The 21,206-nt window shown below is 41.2% G+C and overlaps 1 protein-coding gene across 2 annotated transcripts in view; it reads right to left on the bottom strand.

Moving 5' to 3' along the window:
• LOC124551005 (nuclear RNA export factor 1-like) overlaps positions 1 to 21,206 on the bottom strand; it is a 189,874-nt gene that overhangs the window by 155,369 nt on the left and 13,299 nt on the right. Inside the window, exons 3-4 of one of the 2 annotated variants that reach the window (XM_047125848.1) lie at positions 13,835 to 13,984; positions 9,240 to 9,532 (exon numbers count right to left, since the gene is read on the bottom strand). In XM_047125848.1, the coding sequence (XP_046981804.1) occupies positions 9,240 to 9,532; positions 13,835 to 13,984 (443 nt within the window). The remainder of the gene's footprint in view (positions 1 to 9,239; positions 9,533 to 13,834; positions 13,985 to 21,206) is intronic. The other variant, XM_047125849.1, reaches the window with a different exon arrangement.

The raw sequence follows: 21,206 nt of genomic DNA, 5'->3' as shown, positions 1-21,206 counted from the left end.
CTGCAACCCAGGGTAAATTCGAAGCTCTAGCGACTGGCAACAAGCGGAAAGGTAACGAAGAACATAGCGGCAAGGGAAGTTCTAAGAAGATCACCGCCAGGGCGAACATCTGTCATTGGGAGTCGGAGTATGCAGGAATGATGACTCATTCCCAGGCTAGGAGGACATAACACCGAGACGCTGTTCTTCTAAGGAGGGAGCAATGTCACAGAAGAAGACGAGTAGTGCAGTCACTGTAGTGTAGTGGTTATGATACTAGATTGTTGCATGGAGGGTAGTGAGATCAAAACTCACCTGAACTGAAACATTTTCATCTCTATCCTTGGTTCGAGTACATTCTAGAAGAATCCACAAATGGCAAGAAGTTCTGGCCGGAGGCAGTTCGCTCCAAGCTCTTGCATGTGCAAGTACTTAATAAACCTTTGTTAAGTGACATTAGTGTTCGTCATTCATCTACTTATACCTTCTTCTACGTGACAGTATTTTCAGTGTTATATTGAAATTGTTAGTCCACGATGGCTTCCATTCCTCACACACGTAGGCCCTTCAGGCCGAGCTACTACCTGGAAAAACCCCACGGCTGCTCAGTGGCTGATCGTTTTCTTCCTCATGTCTGCCACACCGTCACCTCAACAGACACCAATTTCCTAGCCTGACAGTATGTAGCAATTGCCAGCTCTTGAAGCTTGCGACGTCATCATGCAAAATAAATTGGTCGGGCCACTGATAATGTCGTAATTAGAGCCATCTTATACACAGAATGTCCCATTTACTTTGGCCACATCAAATATCTTTTTATCCAGAAGCAGAATAATGTATCAAGCAAAAGTTGTTTAGCTATTTTAACAGGGAGATAGTATCCAGCATGATTACCTTTCTTCTAACATTGGTGACTACAAAGATACGAACAGGTATACAGTATTTTTAATTTACATGCTAGTCCGCAGCTCGTGGTCGTGCGGTAGCGTTCTCGCTTCCCGCGCCCGGGTTCGATTCCCGGCGGGGTCAGGGATTTTCTCTGCCTCGTGATGACTGGGTGTTGTGTGATGTCCTTAGGTTAGTTAGGTTTAAGTAGTTCTAAGTTCTAGGGGACTGATGACCATAAATGTTAAGTCCCATAGTGCTCAGAGCCATTTGAACCAAATTACATGCTATGTTTTTTATTTGGTACTCCATTTCCTCTATCCAAGACCTGTTCAAAACCGTACCACAGTAAACATGAAGTTACCAAAAAAGTAACACAAAATGGACTTTGACTCTCCTGAACTAGCAAACAGTGCATGCATACTAGTGTCCCACAAACAATCAAAATAAAGTATGTATTTTTAATATTTCTCTTAGGTAATACAGGGTGTCCCAAAAAGAATGACCTGATTTTAAATAGAATTATTTATTAGGGAGAAGGGCTTAACACCCACAAATTGAAACTAAATTACTCAGAAAAGACAGAAATTTATAAAAATCCATCATAAATGTTCAATATGTCCTCCATTGGCTGCACGGATGACATCTAGCCGATAAACGAATTCATCCCTAACTGAGTGTAAGGTGTCTTCTGTCACTGAAGCTACAGCAGCTGATATTCTGGTTTTTCGTTCATCAATGTCATGAGGTAAGGGAGGAACAAACACATTGTTTAGCATATCCCTACAGGAAGAAATCACATGGTGTTAAGGCAGAGGACCTACAGGGCCAAGAGTGTAAAGCCTGGTCTCGCAGTCCTGCACACCCTATCCAACGTTGAGGCGCGTTGGCATTGAGGAAACTGTGTATGTTGTTGTGCCAGTACGGTGGTGCTCCATCTTGCTGATAGATGAAATTATCAAGAGTCAAGTTGTGGGAATAACCAGTTCCGTAGCATTGCAAGATATGATTGTCCTGTTACTGCTTCCTCCTCAAAATAGTAGGGACCGTAAACATTGCTTTGCGAAACAGCACAAAAAACATTCACTTTTGGTGAAACAAGTTTGTGTTCAATTGTTTCATGAGGATTTTTGAGCCCCCCGTATACGCACATTATGACGGTGAACCTTCTACATGGTTACTCTGCACTTCACACTTAAGTGCCTGGCAGAGGGTTCATCGAACCATTCATACTACTTCTCTACCATTCCACTCTTGAATGGCGCGTGGAAAAAAGGAACACCTAAATCTTTCCGTTCAAGCTCTGATTTCTCTTATTTTATCTTGATGATCATTTCTCCCTATGTAGGTGGATGTCAACAAAATATTTTCACATTCGGAAGAGAAAGTTGGTGATTGAAATTTCATAAATAGATCTCACCGCAAAGAAAACTGCCTTTGTTTCAGTGACTGCCACCCCAACTCTCATATCATACCAGTGACACTCTCACCCCTATCGCACGATAACACGAAACAAGCTGCCCTTCTTTGCACTTTTTTGATGACCTCCGTCAATCCTACCAGGTAAGGACCCCACACTGTGCAGTAATATTCCAGCAGAGGACAGACAAGTGTAATGTAGGCTGTCTCTTTAGTGAGTTTGTCGCATCTTCTAAGTGTTCTGCCAACAAAGTGCAGTCTTCGTTTCACCTTCCCCACAATATTATCTATGTGGTCTTTCCAATGTAAGTTGCTCGTAATTGTAATTCCTGGGTATTTAGTCAAATTCACAGCCCTTAGATTTGTGTGATTTATCATATACCCAAACTTTATCGGATTTCTTTTAGTACCCATGTAGATGACCTCGCACTTTTCTTTGTTTAGCGCCAATTGCCACTTTTCGCACCATACAGAAATTCTCTCCAGGTCATTTTGTAAGGTCATCTGCAAACAATCTAAGGGGGCTGCTCAGATTATCACCTAGATCATTTATGTAAATCAGGAACAGCAGAGGGCCTATGACACTACCTTGCGGAATGCCAGATATCACTTCTGTTGTACTCGATGATTTACTGTCTATCACTATGAACTGTGATCTCTCTGAGAGGAAATCATGAATCCAGTCACATAACTGAGACGATACTCCATATGCACGCAATTTGATTAATAGACACTTGTGAGGAACGGTATCAAAAGCCTTCTGGAGATCTAGGAATATGCAATCGATCTGAGATCCCTTGTCAACAGCACTCATTACTTCATGGGAATAAAGAGCTAGCTGTGTTGCACAAGAACGATATTTTCTGAATCCATGTTAGTTATGTATCAATAAGTCATTTTCTTCAAGGTGATTCATAATGTTCGAGTACAGTATATGCTCCAAAATACTACTGCAAATTGAGGTCAGTGATATGGGTCTGTAACTCAATGGGTTACTCCTATTTCCTTTCTTGAATATTGTTGTGACCTGTGCTACTTTCCAGTCTTTAGGAACAGGTCTTTCGTCAAGTGAGCTGTTGTATATGATTGCTAAGAAAGGCACTATTGTGTCTGCATACTCTGAAAGGAACCTGATTGGTATACCATCTGGACCGGAAGACTTGCCTTTCTTAAGTGACTTGAGTTGTTTCGCAACACCTAAGATATCTACTTTTATGTCACTCATGCTAACAGCTGTTCTGGTTTCGAATTCTGGAATATTTACTTCATCTTCTTTCATGAAGGAATTATGGAAAACTGTATTTAGTAACTCCGCTTTAGTGGCACCATCATCGGTAACGTTTCCATCGCTATCGCACAGTGACGGTATTGACTGTTTTTTGCCACTGATGTACTTTACATACGACCAGAATCTCTTTGGTTTTTTACCATATTTTGAGACAATGTTTCATTGTGGAAACTATCAAATGCATCTCTCATTGAGGTCCACATTAAATTTCGAGCTTCCGTGAAACTTAGCCAGTCTTGGGGATTTTGCGTTCTTCTGAATTTGGCATGCTTTTTGCGTTGTTTCTGCAACTGTGTTCTGACATGTTTTGTGTATCATGGTGGATCAGTCCCGTCTCTTATTAACTTATGCAGTATGACTCTATTTATCACTGATATGGAAAGTTACCTCATCACTGAATATCAACTGTGACATAAAAGTGTCATCTTCCATGTCCTCTAGAATAGCACTACTAAAGTCCACTCGCTTCACTCTGTCAGTATCTCAAAGAGCTTGCACTAGTTGTAATCAGTATGGTTTGAGGGGTAAACGACACCGTAACACACGCCACAGTGTCATGCACGGTAAAGCAAGTTCTCCACTAGCAGGACGTGTAGACTTGCAGGGGCTCCGCTCAATTGCTGGTCGGATTTGTTCCACTGTTTGTTCAGGAATACGTGGCTGGCCAGGACTTTTCCCTTTAAGGCACCCTGTTTCTTCAAACTGTCCCCGTTTCTTTAAACTGTTTAGACCACCGTCGAATGTTCTTTGGTGATGGTGGTTTAGCATGAAATCGAATATCAAATGCCTGCTGAACTGCGATCACTGATTGAGTACGACTAAATTCAATAATACAATACGCCTTCTGTTGTGCAGATGCCAAATTGCGCGAGACTGGCTGCACGTCCCAGGTCAGCGCTCGTAGAGACATCTAGTGGATTTTTTCTGAAACTCTAGACCATGCTGATTACATCTAGTGCTGTTTCAGTTACCTAGTGACATTTGTCTCAATATTATTACAGGTTAAAATCGGGTCATTCTTTTTGGGACACCCTGTATAACAGTATGATTTTTTATGTCCTTTGCCTACATGGATGGACACTTGGACAGTATTGGACTAATTACTTCTTGCAAAATTTCTCTCAATTTCTTGATGGGATACTACAACTCATTTACTAACAAACATTTAGTCACATAATCAAAAGAGGCTTCTGACAATCACTGAAAACAGAACATCTAGATTTACCTTTGCTTTTATTCACAATGTCAATGGAATTGAGTGCCATAACATAGTCACATCATATTGCTTTCACAGATCAGTGGATAACTGTGCTGCTTTACTCAATAGCTTTTAGTACTACAACAATGAGAGCTGATCAGCTCAATCTTACATCTAACTTCAAGCTATGCTAACCAGAAAAAGATACGTACTCTCTTTCTTCCAATTTAAAAATGAGCTTACATTGATGACAAAAGTAAAGATGACTGGTGTAAAACAATCATCAATAAGAGAGGATATTCTGGATTAACCCATATGAAAGACTGATCATATTTTTCTCAGCAGGAATTCTGTAAAAACATTTATTTCAAATCTACTGTCTGGGCAACTGACATTACAGTAGCCGGGGTAATGTGATGCTTCCATTTGCTGGAACTGACAATAAACAAATGGAAACACAAGGAAAATATGCTCCCTTAATAATATTCAGTTGAAGGTTTGTGCAATCACAATGTACACTGATGGAATGAAGACAGAAGTGCTACTCATCTATGGAGAATGTAAGTTAGTGGACCACTTATTGCAATAATGTTTCTCTTATTTACAATAGAGGCACGTGTAGTACACTATCGCAGTAGACAATATTTTGTGTGCAGTAAAAGACGTCTTTCATTAAAAACTACTTAATCATTACTTTTCAAACAATGGAAAATCCAGGATGGAATAATGACAATATTATGAGAGTGATTGATTGCTGAGTCACAGAGAGCAATCTATCCTTTTCATAATATAATCATTACTTTTCTTTTATTTTGGTTGAATATAGACATAATGCTACTCTGACAGAGCAACTGTACACAGAGAGCAATATTCTGACTACAACCCACCTTCCTGATGAATGTTTTCTCATGTCGTCATATCACTTCCATAAATGAGAAGTTTCAACCCAAGTAACACACTCGTTGTACTCCCACAAACCTTAAATTGAACAGATGTCAGAGAGCGAAAATGTGATTTTTCCCTCGTGTTTCCATTTGTTTACTGTCCATTCCAAGTCAATGAGTTACATCAGCCCAGTTATCTGTTGTGGGTACTAGGACAGGAGAGTGAAAGTAAATTTTGTGGTACATTTTAAAAAAAATGTCATGTTGATGTGAATGGTACAGTGTTATACATTTTTGAACAGGTCTTGAGGAGAGCATGTGGATTACCAAATAAAAACTTTATGGTGCTATTTAAGAAGATATACTGCTATTCATAATTTCATGATGAACAAAACTACAAGAAATAGTTCCAGAAGGCTGCCAACTGCGAGCCAGGAGTTCCTGACCAACAGACCATTTCTTTGGCAGAAATCCAAGTTTGTCACCTTCTTCATTTTGACTGCCACAACCCTATGGTTCAAGCACAATGTCATACCCTCGTCTTTCTCTTTCAACATGTATGTTTAAATGCTCCATAACTGTAGCATGCTTTCTTCCCATCTTTTTCTGTAGTCCACCTTCAAATTCTTATTCTGCTGCAGAAGGCCAACCTACCTTTATCTGCTTCATCCTGTCACCTGTTCCCTCCACTTCCTCTGTTAACCCATTACTCACTACTGCACCCATTCCATTTCTCCTTCTACCATCATTTCCACTCCGTTGTAATCAACAGTCTTATCTAAATTCTCTGCCTCCTCCTCCTTTCTACGTTGTTTGTGCACACCTCAACAAAACTAGCTTCCTTCCTTTTTTGCAACTTTTGCTGTTAATATTCATATAATTATCTAATTATGTGACACTGGTGATCAGCACACAAATTTTGATATTGTGCAATAGCCAATGGCTGTGTGTTTTAAATCCAAAATTAAATGTTACCACTAGCATATAATTAGATAATTATGTGAATATTATCAGCAACGGTATCTGGTACATGCTAAGAAATCAGTACATTGATTGTCCCAATTATTTTCATCACTCTAAATAAGTTTTTGTTGAGGAAAAAAAGTCCGTCTAGGATATGAAAGGGACAGAAAATCAGGATAGGTATATATGAGTATGGAACCTGAATGAAGAAGAGAACACACTACAATACCTCAGCATAGAGAAAGAAAATCTTCAAACAGATGAAACAAAAATGTGGAAGAGAAATGGGATACGTTTAAGAGGACATTAATAAGACCAGAAGTAGTATGTGAGAGGACCAGAAGATGGAAGGCACACCACAGTGGAATAAGACACAAAAAATATAGTGCAGAAGAAGAACAGAATCTTAAGGCTGTGCTTCCAAAATATGACAGTAGAAACAAGACATGAGTACCAGACAAGGAAGAAAGAGGCAAAAAGAGTGGTGGCAGAAGAGAGAAGAAGATAGATGGAAGAGTCTATTAAAATGGAGGAGGAGGGTGCTGAAGATTCAGGTGGTTAAATGGAGGAGGCAGAATAATATGACAGATTGTGTGTAAAATGTTAATAGAAGTGTCCATGTGGAGGGAGTATTTAAAAAATCTCAAACCCTAATGGAGAGCTGGACGAAAAGGTATTAAAAGCAGAAGAGGATTTAATGCAGTGAGATGGGGAAGATGCGCTGAGGAAGTGAAAGGAAGCAAGGCATCCGGTTTGGATGTGGTTTACTGTTAAAATCCTGAGAGTGTATGTTCCTAGGAGAGACAACTGACAAATCACTTCCTCATATGCACAACTCACAAAAAAAACTACGAAGCTAAATCAGAGGCACTCGAGCTCTCACACGGGCTTACCAATAATCGCTTTTCCTGCAAACCGTACCCATCACCAGAAATAGCACACCTCACTAGCCCAAAAAGTAATAAGAAGCAACAAAGCAACAAGTTTGTCAATGCCTACTGTGAGAGGGTGTATACATGGACAAGAAAAAAAAGTTCCCAGGTTTTCCCCAGATGAAAATATACTCTTTCCCGGGTGAAAATACATTTTTCCCATGTTAAGTGGCAATATACATTCCCGCAGAGCAGCAGAACTTATCAAGCCTTTAATCGGTAAAGGTTTTATATACCAGTGCAAAACTTCCAGGCCCGTTTAGAAAACGAAACCCAGCAAAAGAACAACATGTCATGGAAAGATCTTTGATACGTAGCAACATGAATGCTGCATATTTCTCTGCTGCGAAAGTATACACATGAATTCCGCCAAATACAGCACGGTAGCTTCCGATGTACTGAAATTGAGCCTGCACTGTGTGGTGTGCTTTTGTCAGTCGAACATAGCTCATGTTACATGATTTCACCAGCCAATGACAACTATTCTGAGCATGTGAAATTTGATGTTATCAGCCAATAACAAAATCACTGTTAAGTAATGCAAACACACAAATTGGAAAAGTTAATGGTTTAAATTCATATACATAAGGTATAGCTACAAGAAAATCTAAGTTTTCACACCAAAAACTGGCTGTCAAATATTTTTTGCTGTTTTTTTTCCGAGGGGGTGGCTACGCAGGATCCTGAGAGCACAGATTAAATTGCAACAGCGGAATATTTCTGATAAGCACAATTATAAATTTTATTGTTGTGCATCAAATATTTTTTGGGGTATCTGTCTGACTGTATGTTCCAGCAGCACTTCGACTTTACCACAGAAAAGCCAATTGCGTGTGAGATTGCTCAAGATAACATCTCTCACTTGTTTTGATGGATAATTATAATTTTTGCCTCTCTTATTGCATAATTTTTAATCTATGAAAGAACTAAAATAATTATAAAAAAACTAACATTGAAGCTTGGTCTTTTTAGTGTGTGTTACTCTTGATATATATCGAACACAAATGTACCTGTAAAATTTTAAGTAATGACATGAATAGCTGGTCTCCTGGGCCCAAAATTTTTCTAAGTGACTGGTCTCAAAGTGTATAAATTTCAAACGAGAGTCAAACTCACAACGATTTAAGTAATTTATCGCATACTCTCACATGCAACATAATTCATTTTGCGTAAAAAGAAATTTACTTCAAAGTAATGCTTCTCACCGTCATTCGCAATATTTTCCCACAGACTGTTAGAAATATAAACAGTAGTGATGTCATGCTACTCAAAAGCAGTTTTTTGTTACGAAGTATTGCACGGTCTTCATCCTAAAGCCTTTGACACACGTTGCTGTCAAGAGATGCTCATGTGTGCCCTCTTTTATTGTTGTAAATGGCGAATTTTCTTTGAAACTTAAGTTTTATTTTGGTACTATTCTCTCATTTTTGTTTTATTGCTGCAGTAGCAAGCTAATGTAATATTCTTTGTTGGAGTATCAGTTCTTACCAATCAAAAATACAAAAATTTTGCTGGCACCAAAAACAATGAAAAAATTGCAGAATTCTGAAAAATTCCCAAAATTCTAAAAAATTCCAGGGTTTTTGTTGGATGAAAAAATTTTTGCAATTTTACCATATATTTCCCAGTTGTTTCAGGGCATATGCACCCTGTGAAATACGGAAAAGTCTATTCACGAAGCGTTCACTTACCCTCCTTTGTGTACACGTCCGACACTTGTGGTACTGCCTGGGCTGGCGCGGCACCTGTTGTCAGGGACTGGTAGTGGCTCTGTTGCACCAAGGGCGGCTGCGCCACGGGCGGCTGCGCCACAGGGGACTGGGCCACAGGTTGCTGCACCATCGGTGGTGGCAGCTCCTGCTGCTGCTGCTGCTGCTGCTGCACCACATGTTGTCCTGCTTGGACTGGGGCTGTGGTATCGTATAGCAGTGGCCCACTCTCCACAGTCGGCTCTGGGATGACTTGGACTTGGGTAAGCACCCGGCTATTACACACAGCACATAAGATATTAAATCAATGAGGCTTCGAATTATATCAAAACAAAATGTACAAGCAATTTGCTATAGGGGGAAAGGTAACGACTCGGTGTGTATTTGGGGTACTGAGTGGGTGTCAGACAGGCGAGAGGGATTCAGAACATTACTGTTCTACACGAATATGCAATATAATCAGTTACATACGCAACAGTTCATTATCGCAGGGGATATTCCCAGATTGACTCAAGTATCCTATTTTTGGAAACAGAAACAATCGAACAGCCACACGTTTTCAGAAGTTGTAATTTTATTTACGTTACCAGTTTTGGCTTCTCATTAATGCCACCTTCAGGTCCCTACACACTCACTGTACAGAGAATCGGATACGTTGATATGGGCATAACCAGAGTCATCAATACCTGGATTCCGTGAATTTTTTGTGGACTGTGTACTCCAAAGACATGACCTGACCTGACCTGACTTGACTTGCTGTCAAGTCTTAAAACCTGCCTATCTGTTACTCGGCATCTCCGCTATATGGCGAGTGGCATCACTCCACGAATAAATTCACAGAATCCAGTTATCGACAGCTCTGGTATGCATACATCAATGTATCTGATTTTCTGTACATGGAGTGGATAGGGGTCTGAAGATGATATTGATGTGATGCCAAAACTGGTTGTGTAAATAAAGTGACAACTTCTGAAAACATAAAGCTGTTCGGTGCTTTTTCTTTGGCAGATATCTGACTGGCTGCTGTCCCGTATCAGTACACACTCCCATGGGTTAAACAAACCAATAATCTTAGCAGTGAGTGGATCAGATGAATGCTGCATCAACCTTATAGTTCCACTGTTCTTTTAGCACTGTAAATAGCAATTATTCTTCATGTACCATAATTGCCCACAATACACATTGTTGGTTGGAATACCATACCAGACTAACACAGCAGAACTACTTTTATTAGGAACATAAAATAAGGGATTAGTAAAAATTGCAATATAGCACCAACAGTGCACTGACGCCATCAATAGTCCTACAATGGAAATACAAGAAACAACTCAAAATGGATAATGTCACTAACAACACAAAATCATCATCAACGCAAAAACCAACATTCTAACAGAACCTTCACAATAACAAAAGCTTCTGCATGAAGAAGAAGAGCGAAAGAGAGAGAGAGAGAGAGAGAGAGAGAGAATATGAAATTTAGCTGATTGTAAAATATAAGTTAAGACTTATCGACTAAGAAAATACAAAACAAAATTTATATTTTTATACTGATGACACTAGACTTACAGAGGTATGAATGTGTTTAGAGTCTAAATGAAAATTTTGAGAATTACTACTTTCCTCCGCTCCAAAAGAATACAGCCATGTGTTGTTATATACTTTCTGGCCTCTAAACTGTTTATAAAATCTTTGTACTTCATTGCTTCGACGAATTTATTGCTTTTCCTCTGAAACTGGGTGGCGACACTGCCTGATCAATTCAGTTGTTTGTGATGTGTTCTTTGCTGTGTTATTGTTAACTTCTTACACATTTGTCTTTCATTAAAACGTGATCTAGGTATGTTACACAAGTAAAGCAAGTTCAATCAATTCAGAAAACATAGTATCAATATTTCATTTATATATTTACATTTTAGGGGCTGTTCTATTTCCATTTCCATTTTTGAGATTAAGGGCTGAGAAAGTGACATAGAAAACTTGCCTTTACAAATGTCCTATTATAAGAAAAATGCTGTTCTGAGAGAGACAGAAGCAGGTGAAAGGTTACAAATATCCATAAGGCGTGAAAATCAGGTATTAAATAATGGGAAAAACTATCATCTTCCTCCACAAGGAAGATGTGGATGAAAGAGTACATTCAGCCCGAAAATTGTATGCAGACTCATCCAAATTCCCAAAGACAACAGGAGAGTCACCATTAATATTTAAAGAATTGTCTGTAAAACTATGAAGTATCCACTTGTGCCTCCACCAGAAAACTCATTACTTTTGGACAACTGAGCTGGGCTGATCCTGCCAAAGCTGCGTCCCCTCCCACTTCCGACCCTCACAAACCTCCTCATAAAAAGTCTTTTGACACTTTTTATATAAAGATTTAGATAATCACACACTTTTGTAAGTCAATTTAACAAAAATGAAGCATTACTGAAAAATATTGCTTGAATGAACCAGACTGATAAAAATACTGTACACAACAAATTAAATGTATCATTCCAGTAAAATTGTAAACTGACTAGAAAAGTTTAAAGTAAAACAATATTATATTGAATTCTTTATGGCATCTACTACACATTGGTTTTAGTATGATGTATAATAACAATAGATTTTAATTTGTTCCTGGGATGAAACATACCACTTCACTGAAGTGATGCGTTGCACAGTGTTCATAGTACCGATGAATAATGATCGCCAAATGAGCAATTACTTTTTATTAGGTGGTTTAGTTGCTGATTTGTAACACTAGATGCAATTACTAATCATAATGGCAGACAGTTATTGTACTGGATGTTCCGAGACTGTATTTGCTGGATCAACATGTGTACATCTTCAAAGAGTGGCTTCTGTTATTCATTATAGTTTACTGGAAACAGATAATAAAAATTCCACTCCCCGAACAGGCCAAACTGCACAGGAGATGAAAGGAAGAAAGAAGATATCTAGAAGGGAGATGTACTCCTGATAACCAAGTAATTTCTGAATCCGTACACATTAGCATCAGAATCAGTACACGAAGCCCCTCAGGCCGTCCAAATGCAGCAGGAAACCTCTCAGTGCATAAATTACTAATACGAAATAAAAGAAAAAGCACTATAATGTTAAGAATTGGGAAATATCCCTTTCCAGAAATTGTGATTTTATTATTTTATTTTGCATCTCCTCATTCAGAACGCAGCAAACTTACGGATTATGTTGTCGAGATCCAGTTTAGCAATCGTTTCACATTCTATCTACAGTAAACAGTTTCTATCATCTTCAATATTCTGAAACTGCAATGGCGAGACGTTGTAGCCTGTAAGGATCCTGTACCATAACATGTTGAGTTATTTGCTATTATTTCTAAGATTTGAAAGTCAAATTGGCGAACTGCTTAATCGCAGTGACTGTACGGCAGCTACCTCTGGTTTTGTCCAGGTAGAATTTGAAAGTAATTGCTACCAGATGATAATGTTTTAAAATAAAGTCCGACTGTTGTTGCCGGGTGCCAGAGCTAGGTGGCATTCAGCAGTCTACAGTCAGTAAGCAGCACTATGTCACATGAGCTGTGCAGTCGGGTTGAGGACATGAGGACATGAGCAGGCCGGCACTGTTTTGTTGAAATTGCTAATCCATTAGTAATACAATTATTTGCACAGTGTTAATTCGTTTGAGAGTTCCAGTGAGAAAAATTGACAAGGTATAGAAACTCGCAGAATATTAATTAGGTGTGCATATTCAGAGGTGTTCGCTCTGAATCGTACTTACGACAATAAATCATACTGTTCACATTCCACTAACAATAACTATCTTTCGTAATACTTGATATGATCCATTTCTTTCAATTAACAATCACTGTATTACATTTGTTTCTTAGTTAACGGAACTGAGAGTGGTGGCAGTATCACTGTAATACAGCCAAGCCACCACCGTCCTGTTATAAGTCGCTAAAACTGTCATGTTTGGACAAACACCTCTAAAGCTATTCTTTGAAAAACCTTCCAAATATCCAAATGGAAAGCACTGCCAATGCTCTTATCAGCTTTTTCATCCAGACATAGAAAGCAGCTATTTTGTTTACCGGTTCTGCTGTATCGATGTCTCTACTATCTTTGCCACCAAAATCAGCTGCAAGTTTTTCAAAACAAGATACAGATATTGTGACTCATGACGAGAAATTAAATTCAGATGAAATGGTGTGATATCTATGAGACTTTCACTTATTATTCGACAAATTATACTTCCAAAATTTCTAGCTCAAACAACCTCAGCTCCAGTCCTCAGCTGGCAGAATTTGAAAGCCTTCATGCAAACAGTATCTTTATTTTGGCACCTGCTTGCAGACCTCCGAGCCCCTACGATACTGTAGCAAAGTAGCGGCAAGAACTCTGTTGCCAAACACGAGAGAGATGAGCAGGCGGCAACTATATTGCACATAACATGCATTAAGGCAGACATTTGCTCGGTAGCAGTCATTTCTTTATAATGCTACTCGGATGAAATGACACTGTGACTACAGTGTGTGTTTGCCACCACAGGCCGAGAGAAAGGCTTCTTCTCACAGGCAGACGAGTGGAATGTGAGAAGTAGGAGAATTCACATACCTTTGATACATTTCCTCCTTAAGTAGGTGTTCTTGCAACTTTCTTGCTTTTAGCTTCTGACGACTTTTACGTCCTCTTGACCTGCGCACACGTGGGGGACGTATCGTGCCTTGCTCTGGAAATGGTGCTGACTGTGGGTCTCCTGGCATGCTGCCAAGAATGAAGGACTAATTAATACTTTCAGTGGTTAAGGAAAGGTGCAATTGGGCTGATAATGACAAAACTCTGTTTGGTAATGACTGGATCAGGATTAATAAAACCTATTTTGAATTTCCTAGCATTCTTAGATATCAGAAAAAAATATTTTTTTAACAAAAAAGAAAGAAAAGAAAAAGCAGGAAAGAAAAAGAAAGAGACATTTTTGTCAAGACACACATGAGCCATGACATCTCGTCTCAAGTTTTCCATAGCTGCTTGCGTATCTCTAGTTTGGTGTCGCGCAGTGTGGTTACGTGGCACTTCGGAGCTGAAGGCGAGGGGGATTTGGCATTGGGCAGTGAGATGAGTGCATCAAACTTGGCTAGAAGACTTACAAGGAAGCGCACACCGATGGTAGCCCAGAGGGCTGTGGGGCCTCTCAGAATTACGGTCGTGCCCTATTTTAGTCGCACGTTGTCCAGTAGGCAAAACTTGTTTTGTCCATTAACGTCATATTTACTGAGAACAAAGCCGATCTGCTGGAAGTGAAGCAATTACTGATACGAACTCTGGATCCGAGCATTGTTATTGCTTCCTGCTGCATGTGTATAGGCAGCATGGTTGGGAGCTGGCTTGAGACTGTATTTTAAAAGACTGTCTTCACATACATCAGCTCCGGCTATGTGCAATCTGACACAGTTAAGCTTGTGTGTGAGTGATTTGTTTTAAATTCATATACTTATTTGTACTGAAACTGATGGAAAACCTGATGTGTTCCACTATTGCTCATGTGGACTGTTAACTTTAAACAACAGTTCTGTCACTGGAAGGTTGTTCTCCTGGGTGTACCTGATCTGTTATTTACTTGTAGGCTCACTGCTGTAACTGTGATAAACTGTAAGCTACTGAAGCTTAAAACCGCAAATTATATGTTTAAGATTTCTGAAAATCTATTGTGCTGTCTACTTAGTAGAGTAATTGCATTTTCTTGTTTTTGTGAGCTCATTCATGATACTGAGGTTTCAAGATAGTGAATTCCAGGTATTTCAGGTGATTGTTTAAATGTGTCAGTCCCAAGCACAGTAGCTTAGTGCTATGTTTTGCTAATGAAAATTTAATATTTTTACTGTAGTCCTAATTTTGCCTACCCTCTGTGCAGTTAGCACGAGTTTTTCTGTGTACTTCAACTAATAAGTTTTTGTATCCTCGGTCTGCCTCCTACCCCAACTGTATTCCCTCGCTCGTGTACAGCTACCTTGTTTGTGTTAACTGTATGAGCTTTGGTCACTGAGAAGGTCATGCTACGCAGACTGCACACCTTCAATCAACAAGGGATGCCAATACATTGGGTGACACACCTTGTTGTGTGATCCTCCCAGGCAGTCCATATGTATATTGTGCCTGTTGCAACCATTCCATGAAACTAAAGTCCAAAGTTGAGTTTTTCTTCTTTGTGGTTTGAAACTGGCCCTGGGCCTGTAATATTTCATGTAATAACTAAAACTTTAGTTTCCAGGTTCCATAAGTTATTTATTGTACTGTTTCATGTTCTTATATCTAGTCTGTTACTGTGTTGATTAACAGTTTTATGCACCTAGTCCTTCCTTGAAAGTATGTTGTTCTGGCTCGTGTTTACCTAAGACGACACTGTTTGTCAAATGTTAATTATTCTAATAAATTTCATCCAGTTAAATTTTGTAAAGCATTCAGCCTTTTTATTTATCTAGTTGTGCCTCAGGGGGGAGAATGTGTTGTAAGGATAACTCCCATCTGTGCAGTTCAGAAAAGCTGATGGTGGAGGGAAGAATCCAGACGGCTCAGGTAGTGAAGCAGCTATTGAAACAAAGTGTGTTGTCTTCAGCTGCATGTTGTGCCACACAGTGGTCTACTTTGCTCTCGGCCACAGTTTGGCGGTAGCCATTCATCTTGGTGGACAGCTGGTTGGTAGTCATACAAATACAAAAAGCTGTGCAATGATTGCAGCAAGGTGGTACATGACGTGGCTGCTTTCACAGGTGCCCCGGCACCCGATGGAGTAGGATAAACCTGTGACAGGACTGAAATACGAAATGCTGGATAGGTGGATTGGGCAGGTTTTCCTAGTTCTTCCATAGGGATATGATCTTTGTGGCAAGGATTTGGGATTGGGAGTGGCACAGAGATGGAATAGGATGTTGTGGAGGTTGGGTGGGTCATGGAACACCACTTTAGAAGAGGTGGGAAGTTTCTTGGGTAGGATGTACCTCATTTCAGACCATAATGATGGGTAATCAAAGGTAATGTGGTCCAGTTGTTCCCGTCCAGTGTGGTATTGGGTGATGAAGGGGACACACTTTTGTGACTGGCTCTTGGGGTTGGTGGGAGGATTGGGGGTGTGAGGGGAAATTGTACAGGAGATAGGTTTGCAGACTAAGTCTGGGGGATAGTGCCTGTCTGTGAAGACCATGGTGAGAACTTCTGCGTACTGAAGAAGGGAGTTTTTATCACTGCAGATAAGCTGTCCCAGAGTGGCCAGGGTGTATGGGAGGGATTTCCTGGTGTGAAAGGGAAGACAGCTGTCAAAATGCAGGTCCTGTTGGTGGTTGGTGGTTTTAATGTGGACAGAGGTGCGGATGGAGCCACCAGAGAGGAGGAAGTCAACAGCTAGGAAGGTGGCACACTCAGTTGAGGAGGACTACATGAAGTAGATGGGAGAGGAGGCTGTGAAGCAATAAAGGTAGGGTTGTCTTGGCCCTGAGTCCAAATCATGAATGTATCATCAATGAACCTGAACTAGACTAGAGGATTGGTGATTCAGGAGGCTAGGAAGGTCTCCTCTAGATGGTCTCCTTGGCTCCTGGGGTTGGTGGGAGGATTGGGGGTGTGAGGGGAAACGGTACAGGAGATAGGTTTGCAGACTAGGTCAGGGGGATAGTGCCTGTCTGTGAAGGCCACGGTGAGAATTTCTGCATACTGAAGAAGGGAGTTTTTGTCACTGCAGATATGCTGTCCCAGAGTGGCCAGGCTGTATGGGAGGGATTTTCTGGTGGTATAGGAAGGTGACGTGTGAATGCCCATGGCTGTGCCACAGATTTGTTTATATACAGGGTCACAATTATTGAACTATATTAAATAAAATCGTCATAACTTCCAATTAGTTTGCATTATAATGTTCAAACTGCATGATTGGCCATGGGGCATAATACGAATTAGTATGCGCATGCTTGGTTTGGTTTGGCGATGAAGTCAACTTTCATTTGGACGAGTCAATCAATAAGAAAATTGGCAGATTTTGGGGGACTGAGAATCCGCATTTCGTGATTGAGAAGTCTCTTCACCCTCAATGGGTGACTGTGTGGTGTGCAGTGTCCAGTCACGGAAGAATCGGTGTGACATTCTTTGATGGCACGGTGACTAATGAATGGCACGTGAAGGTTTTGGAAAATGATTTCATCCCTGTTATCCAATGTGACCCTGATTTTGACAAGATGTGGTTCAGGCAAGATGGAGACTTGACCCCATCGAAGCAGGAGAGTGTTTGACATCCTGGAAGAGCACTTTGGGGACTGCATTCTGGCTCTGGGGTACCCAGTGGCCACTGGCATGGGCCTCAATTGGCCATCATATTCTCCAGATCAGAACACATGCAACTCCTTTTTGTGGAGCTATATTGAAGACAAGATGTGCAGCAATAACTCTAAAAACATTGCTGAGCCGAGAACAGCCATTCAGGTCATCGACAGCATCAATGTTCTGACACATCAGAGGGTCATGCAGAATTTCACTGTTTGTCAGTACCACATCGTCGCTAATGATTGCAGGCATACCGAGCATGTCATAACCTAAATCTAAATAACTGTAGTGACGTTTAATATTGAATCAAGTATGTGCATGCCGTAATTTGTAACTAATTTACAATTTTTTCATCTAGTTCAACAATTGTCACCCTGTACCTTCCATTCAAATAGGAAGTAGTTGTGGATTAAGATCAAGTTAGTAAGGAGTATGAAGAATGAGGTAGTGGATTTGGAGTCTGAAGGACACTGGAAAAGGTAGTGTTTAACAGCAATAAGACCATGGACATGAGGGATGTTGGTGTATAAGGAGGTGGCGTCAACAGCGACGAGTAGGAATCCAGGAGGTAAAGGTTGGTTGGTTGGTTGGTTGGTTTTGGGGAGTAAAGGGACTAAACTGCAGGGTTATCAGTCCCTTTTCCCAAGGTCACACAGGTCTTGGATGAAACCATACCCCAAATGAATCCTATCACTTCAAATCGTGGAAATGAACAAAATGCATAAAAAGAACTGTATAACCACACAGAAGGAGAAAATGAAAGAAGCAAGTTAAAAGTGAGCCAGCCACTCTGCAACACACTAAAATCTCTGGCCTAAAAGCACAAGCCAAGAGAAACATAGATGGTAAAAATATGAACACAAAGTCAGACAGACAGCACCACGGAGAGGGAGGAAGAGTTAAAACTGAAGTAGGGTGAAGGTCTGGGAGAGAAGGCTACACACCCACCCTTGGATTGAGTGATAAAAACACCCCTCTTGAATAAAAGGTAAAAGTAGATCAGCCATTGACGTATTATTACCTAATAACGTAGGTAAGGAGTCAGGAAGGTTAAAAGACAGCCTCAAGGTGGCTAGATTAGGACAGGCCAAAAAAATGTGGACTACTGTCAATCAAGAGCCGCAGCAACACTGGGGTAGGTCATCACGATGGAGGAGGTGACCGTGATTCAGCCAAGTATGGACGATGCAGAGCCGGCAAAGGACAACAGAGTCACTGTGAGTGGCTCACATGGATGAACTCCACACATTGGTTGTCTCCTTGATAAAATGTAATTTATTTGGTGTACTTAGTGTGTACCACTCAGTATTCCAGATCCCGAAAACTTTACAGCGTAAGACCGATCGGAGATCGGTCTCCAATGTCCCGATCTCCAGAGATGGTTTACCGGTAGCCTGGGATCCACATGAAAGCCACTGAATGTCCATGGTTTTCAAGGGGATAAACAGACCTATGGATAGTAATTACCAAAAGATGTTGAGGGAAGCACTGGTGGAGCGCTTGCAGGTTGCTTAAGGATTCACTACAGGTGAGGAAGGACTCACCTGCACAAGAGCAAATACGCTCAAGAGCACGAGATATGGCCACTGACTCTGCAGTGGAAACACTGCAGCTATCCAGCAAGGACTGCTGTTCAGTATGTCCAGTGTGAGCATAAGTGAAGCCAGTGTGACAATGAACCATCAAGCCATCAGTGTAGACTATTTATGAGCCCTGGACCTTGCCAAGAATAGAGAAAAACTGGTGGCGGAGAGCCTCAGGAGGACCTGAGTCTTTTGGGCCTTGCGTTAGGTCCACACGAAGCTGTGGCCAAAGCACGGACCATGGACGTGGACATGAGTGGATTCGGAGGAAAAGGGGGAGAGGGAAAGACTCAAGTTCAGTGTAAAAAGACCTGACATGGACTGCAATTGTAACTCCTGATCTGGTTGGTTGGTTTACAATTGAAGGGAAAGGGACCAAACTGCAAGGTCATCGGTCCCTTGTTCCCAGCAGAACAATTACCCAAGGGAAAGAAGAAAACAAAGAAGACATACAGCACAATAACAGGAAATAGAAAGACGTAGAAGAATGACAGAAGGACAACACACACTACAATTGGCAAAACAGGACAAGAAAATCACAGAGAGATTAAAAACAAGAAAGCAGACAACCATGGCTGGCTGACCATGAGAATAAAAAAGGGGAATCCAGCCACTCTGCAACACATTAAAACCTCCACCCTAAAAGCCCTAGGGTGGAGGACACAGACGAACAAAGGACATGCACTAAAACTCAGATCAGATGATAAAAACCACCCTCACGAATAAAACATAAACCTAAAGCTGCTGTTGAGGCATTGTCCCCCAACACCGAAGGTAGGGTGCTGGGAAAGTTAAAAGTCTGCTGCAGAGCAGCTAAAAGTGGGCAATCCAGCAAGAGGTGGAAGATTATCATTTGGGAGCCACAGCGACACTGAGGTGGGCCCTCACGACAGAGGAGGTAACCACGTGTGAGCCACATATGGCCAATGTGGAGCCAACAAAGGACAACTAATTCCCTGTGAGAAGCCCACAAGGAAGACTTCCACACATTCGCAGTCTCCTTAATGACACACAGTTTGTTGTGCATACTGTTACGCCACTGTATCCCAAAGCCAAAAAACCTTGCGGCGTAAGACAGAACAAAGGTCAGTTTCAGAGGTGCCCATCTCCAGGAAAAGTTTCCATGTAGCCTGTTTGGCCAGCCTGTCAGCAAGTTCGTTGCCTGGGATTCTAATGTGTCCTGGGGTCCACACAAACACCGCTGAACGACTGGACCGTTCCAGGGCAGAGATAGACTCCTGGATGTTTGCTACAACAGGACAGCGAGGGTAGCACTGGTTGATAGCTTGTAAGCTGCTCAGGGAGTCAGAACAACGAACAACTCACCAGAACAGGAACAGATGTACTGAAGTGCATGAGATATGGCCACAAGCTCTGCAGTGAAAACACTGCAGCCAGTGGGCAAGGAATGCTGTTCAATATGGCCTCTGTGGACATAGGTGAAGCCAACATTACCATCAGCCATTGAGCCATCGGTGTAAACGACTTCAGAGCCCCAGAACACATCAAGAATCAAGAGGAAGAGCCAGCAGAGAGCGGCAGGGTTGTGGAGTACTTAGGGCCATGCAAAAGGTCCAGACGAAGTTTCGGCCAAGGTGTACACCATGGAGGTGTACAGGAATGGACCTCAAGTAGGGATGGTAAAGAGAAGGACTCCAATTCGGAGACAAGGGATTGCATGGAAACCGCAATCGTGAGCCCTGACATGGGCCGCTGATGGGGGAGAACTGCCATGGGTGGGAAAACAAGATGGTAATTCGGAAGCTCAGCAGCCAGTCAGCATCTGGAGGAAGGTAGATATTTCAGATGTTAATTTCCTGCATTGTCTTTATCCTGACAGCCGCCACTTCTAAAGGTGTTTGAAGGGGTAGATATTCGCTATGTACAGAAGTAAGGACATAGACGCAGAGTTCACCTGACATCCTGTTACAGTCATTACATTTTCGTAATACTCTCAACAGCCACGAAGGGAGTGGGCCCGCATTGCACGGACCAGGTTTCCTGAAAAAGAACACAAAAAGCAGGTGTAATGCTTAAGAGTTGTCGTAACTCAGCCAGGTGGGGGAAAAAACCACTGCAATTGTACTGGAGGATGATGC

This window comes from Schistocerca americana, chromosome 9, assembly GCF_021461395.2.
Source record: "Schistocerca americana isolate TAMUIC-IGC-003095 chromosome 9, iqSchAmer2.1, whole genome shotgun sequence".
NCBI lineage: Eukaryota > Metazoa > Arthropoda > Insecta > Orthoptera > Acrididae > Schistocerca > Schistocerca americana.
The sequence above is the reverse complement of the archived record's forward strand: the minus strand, read 5'-3'. Positions and strand labels throughout refer to the sequence as shown.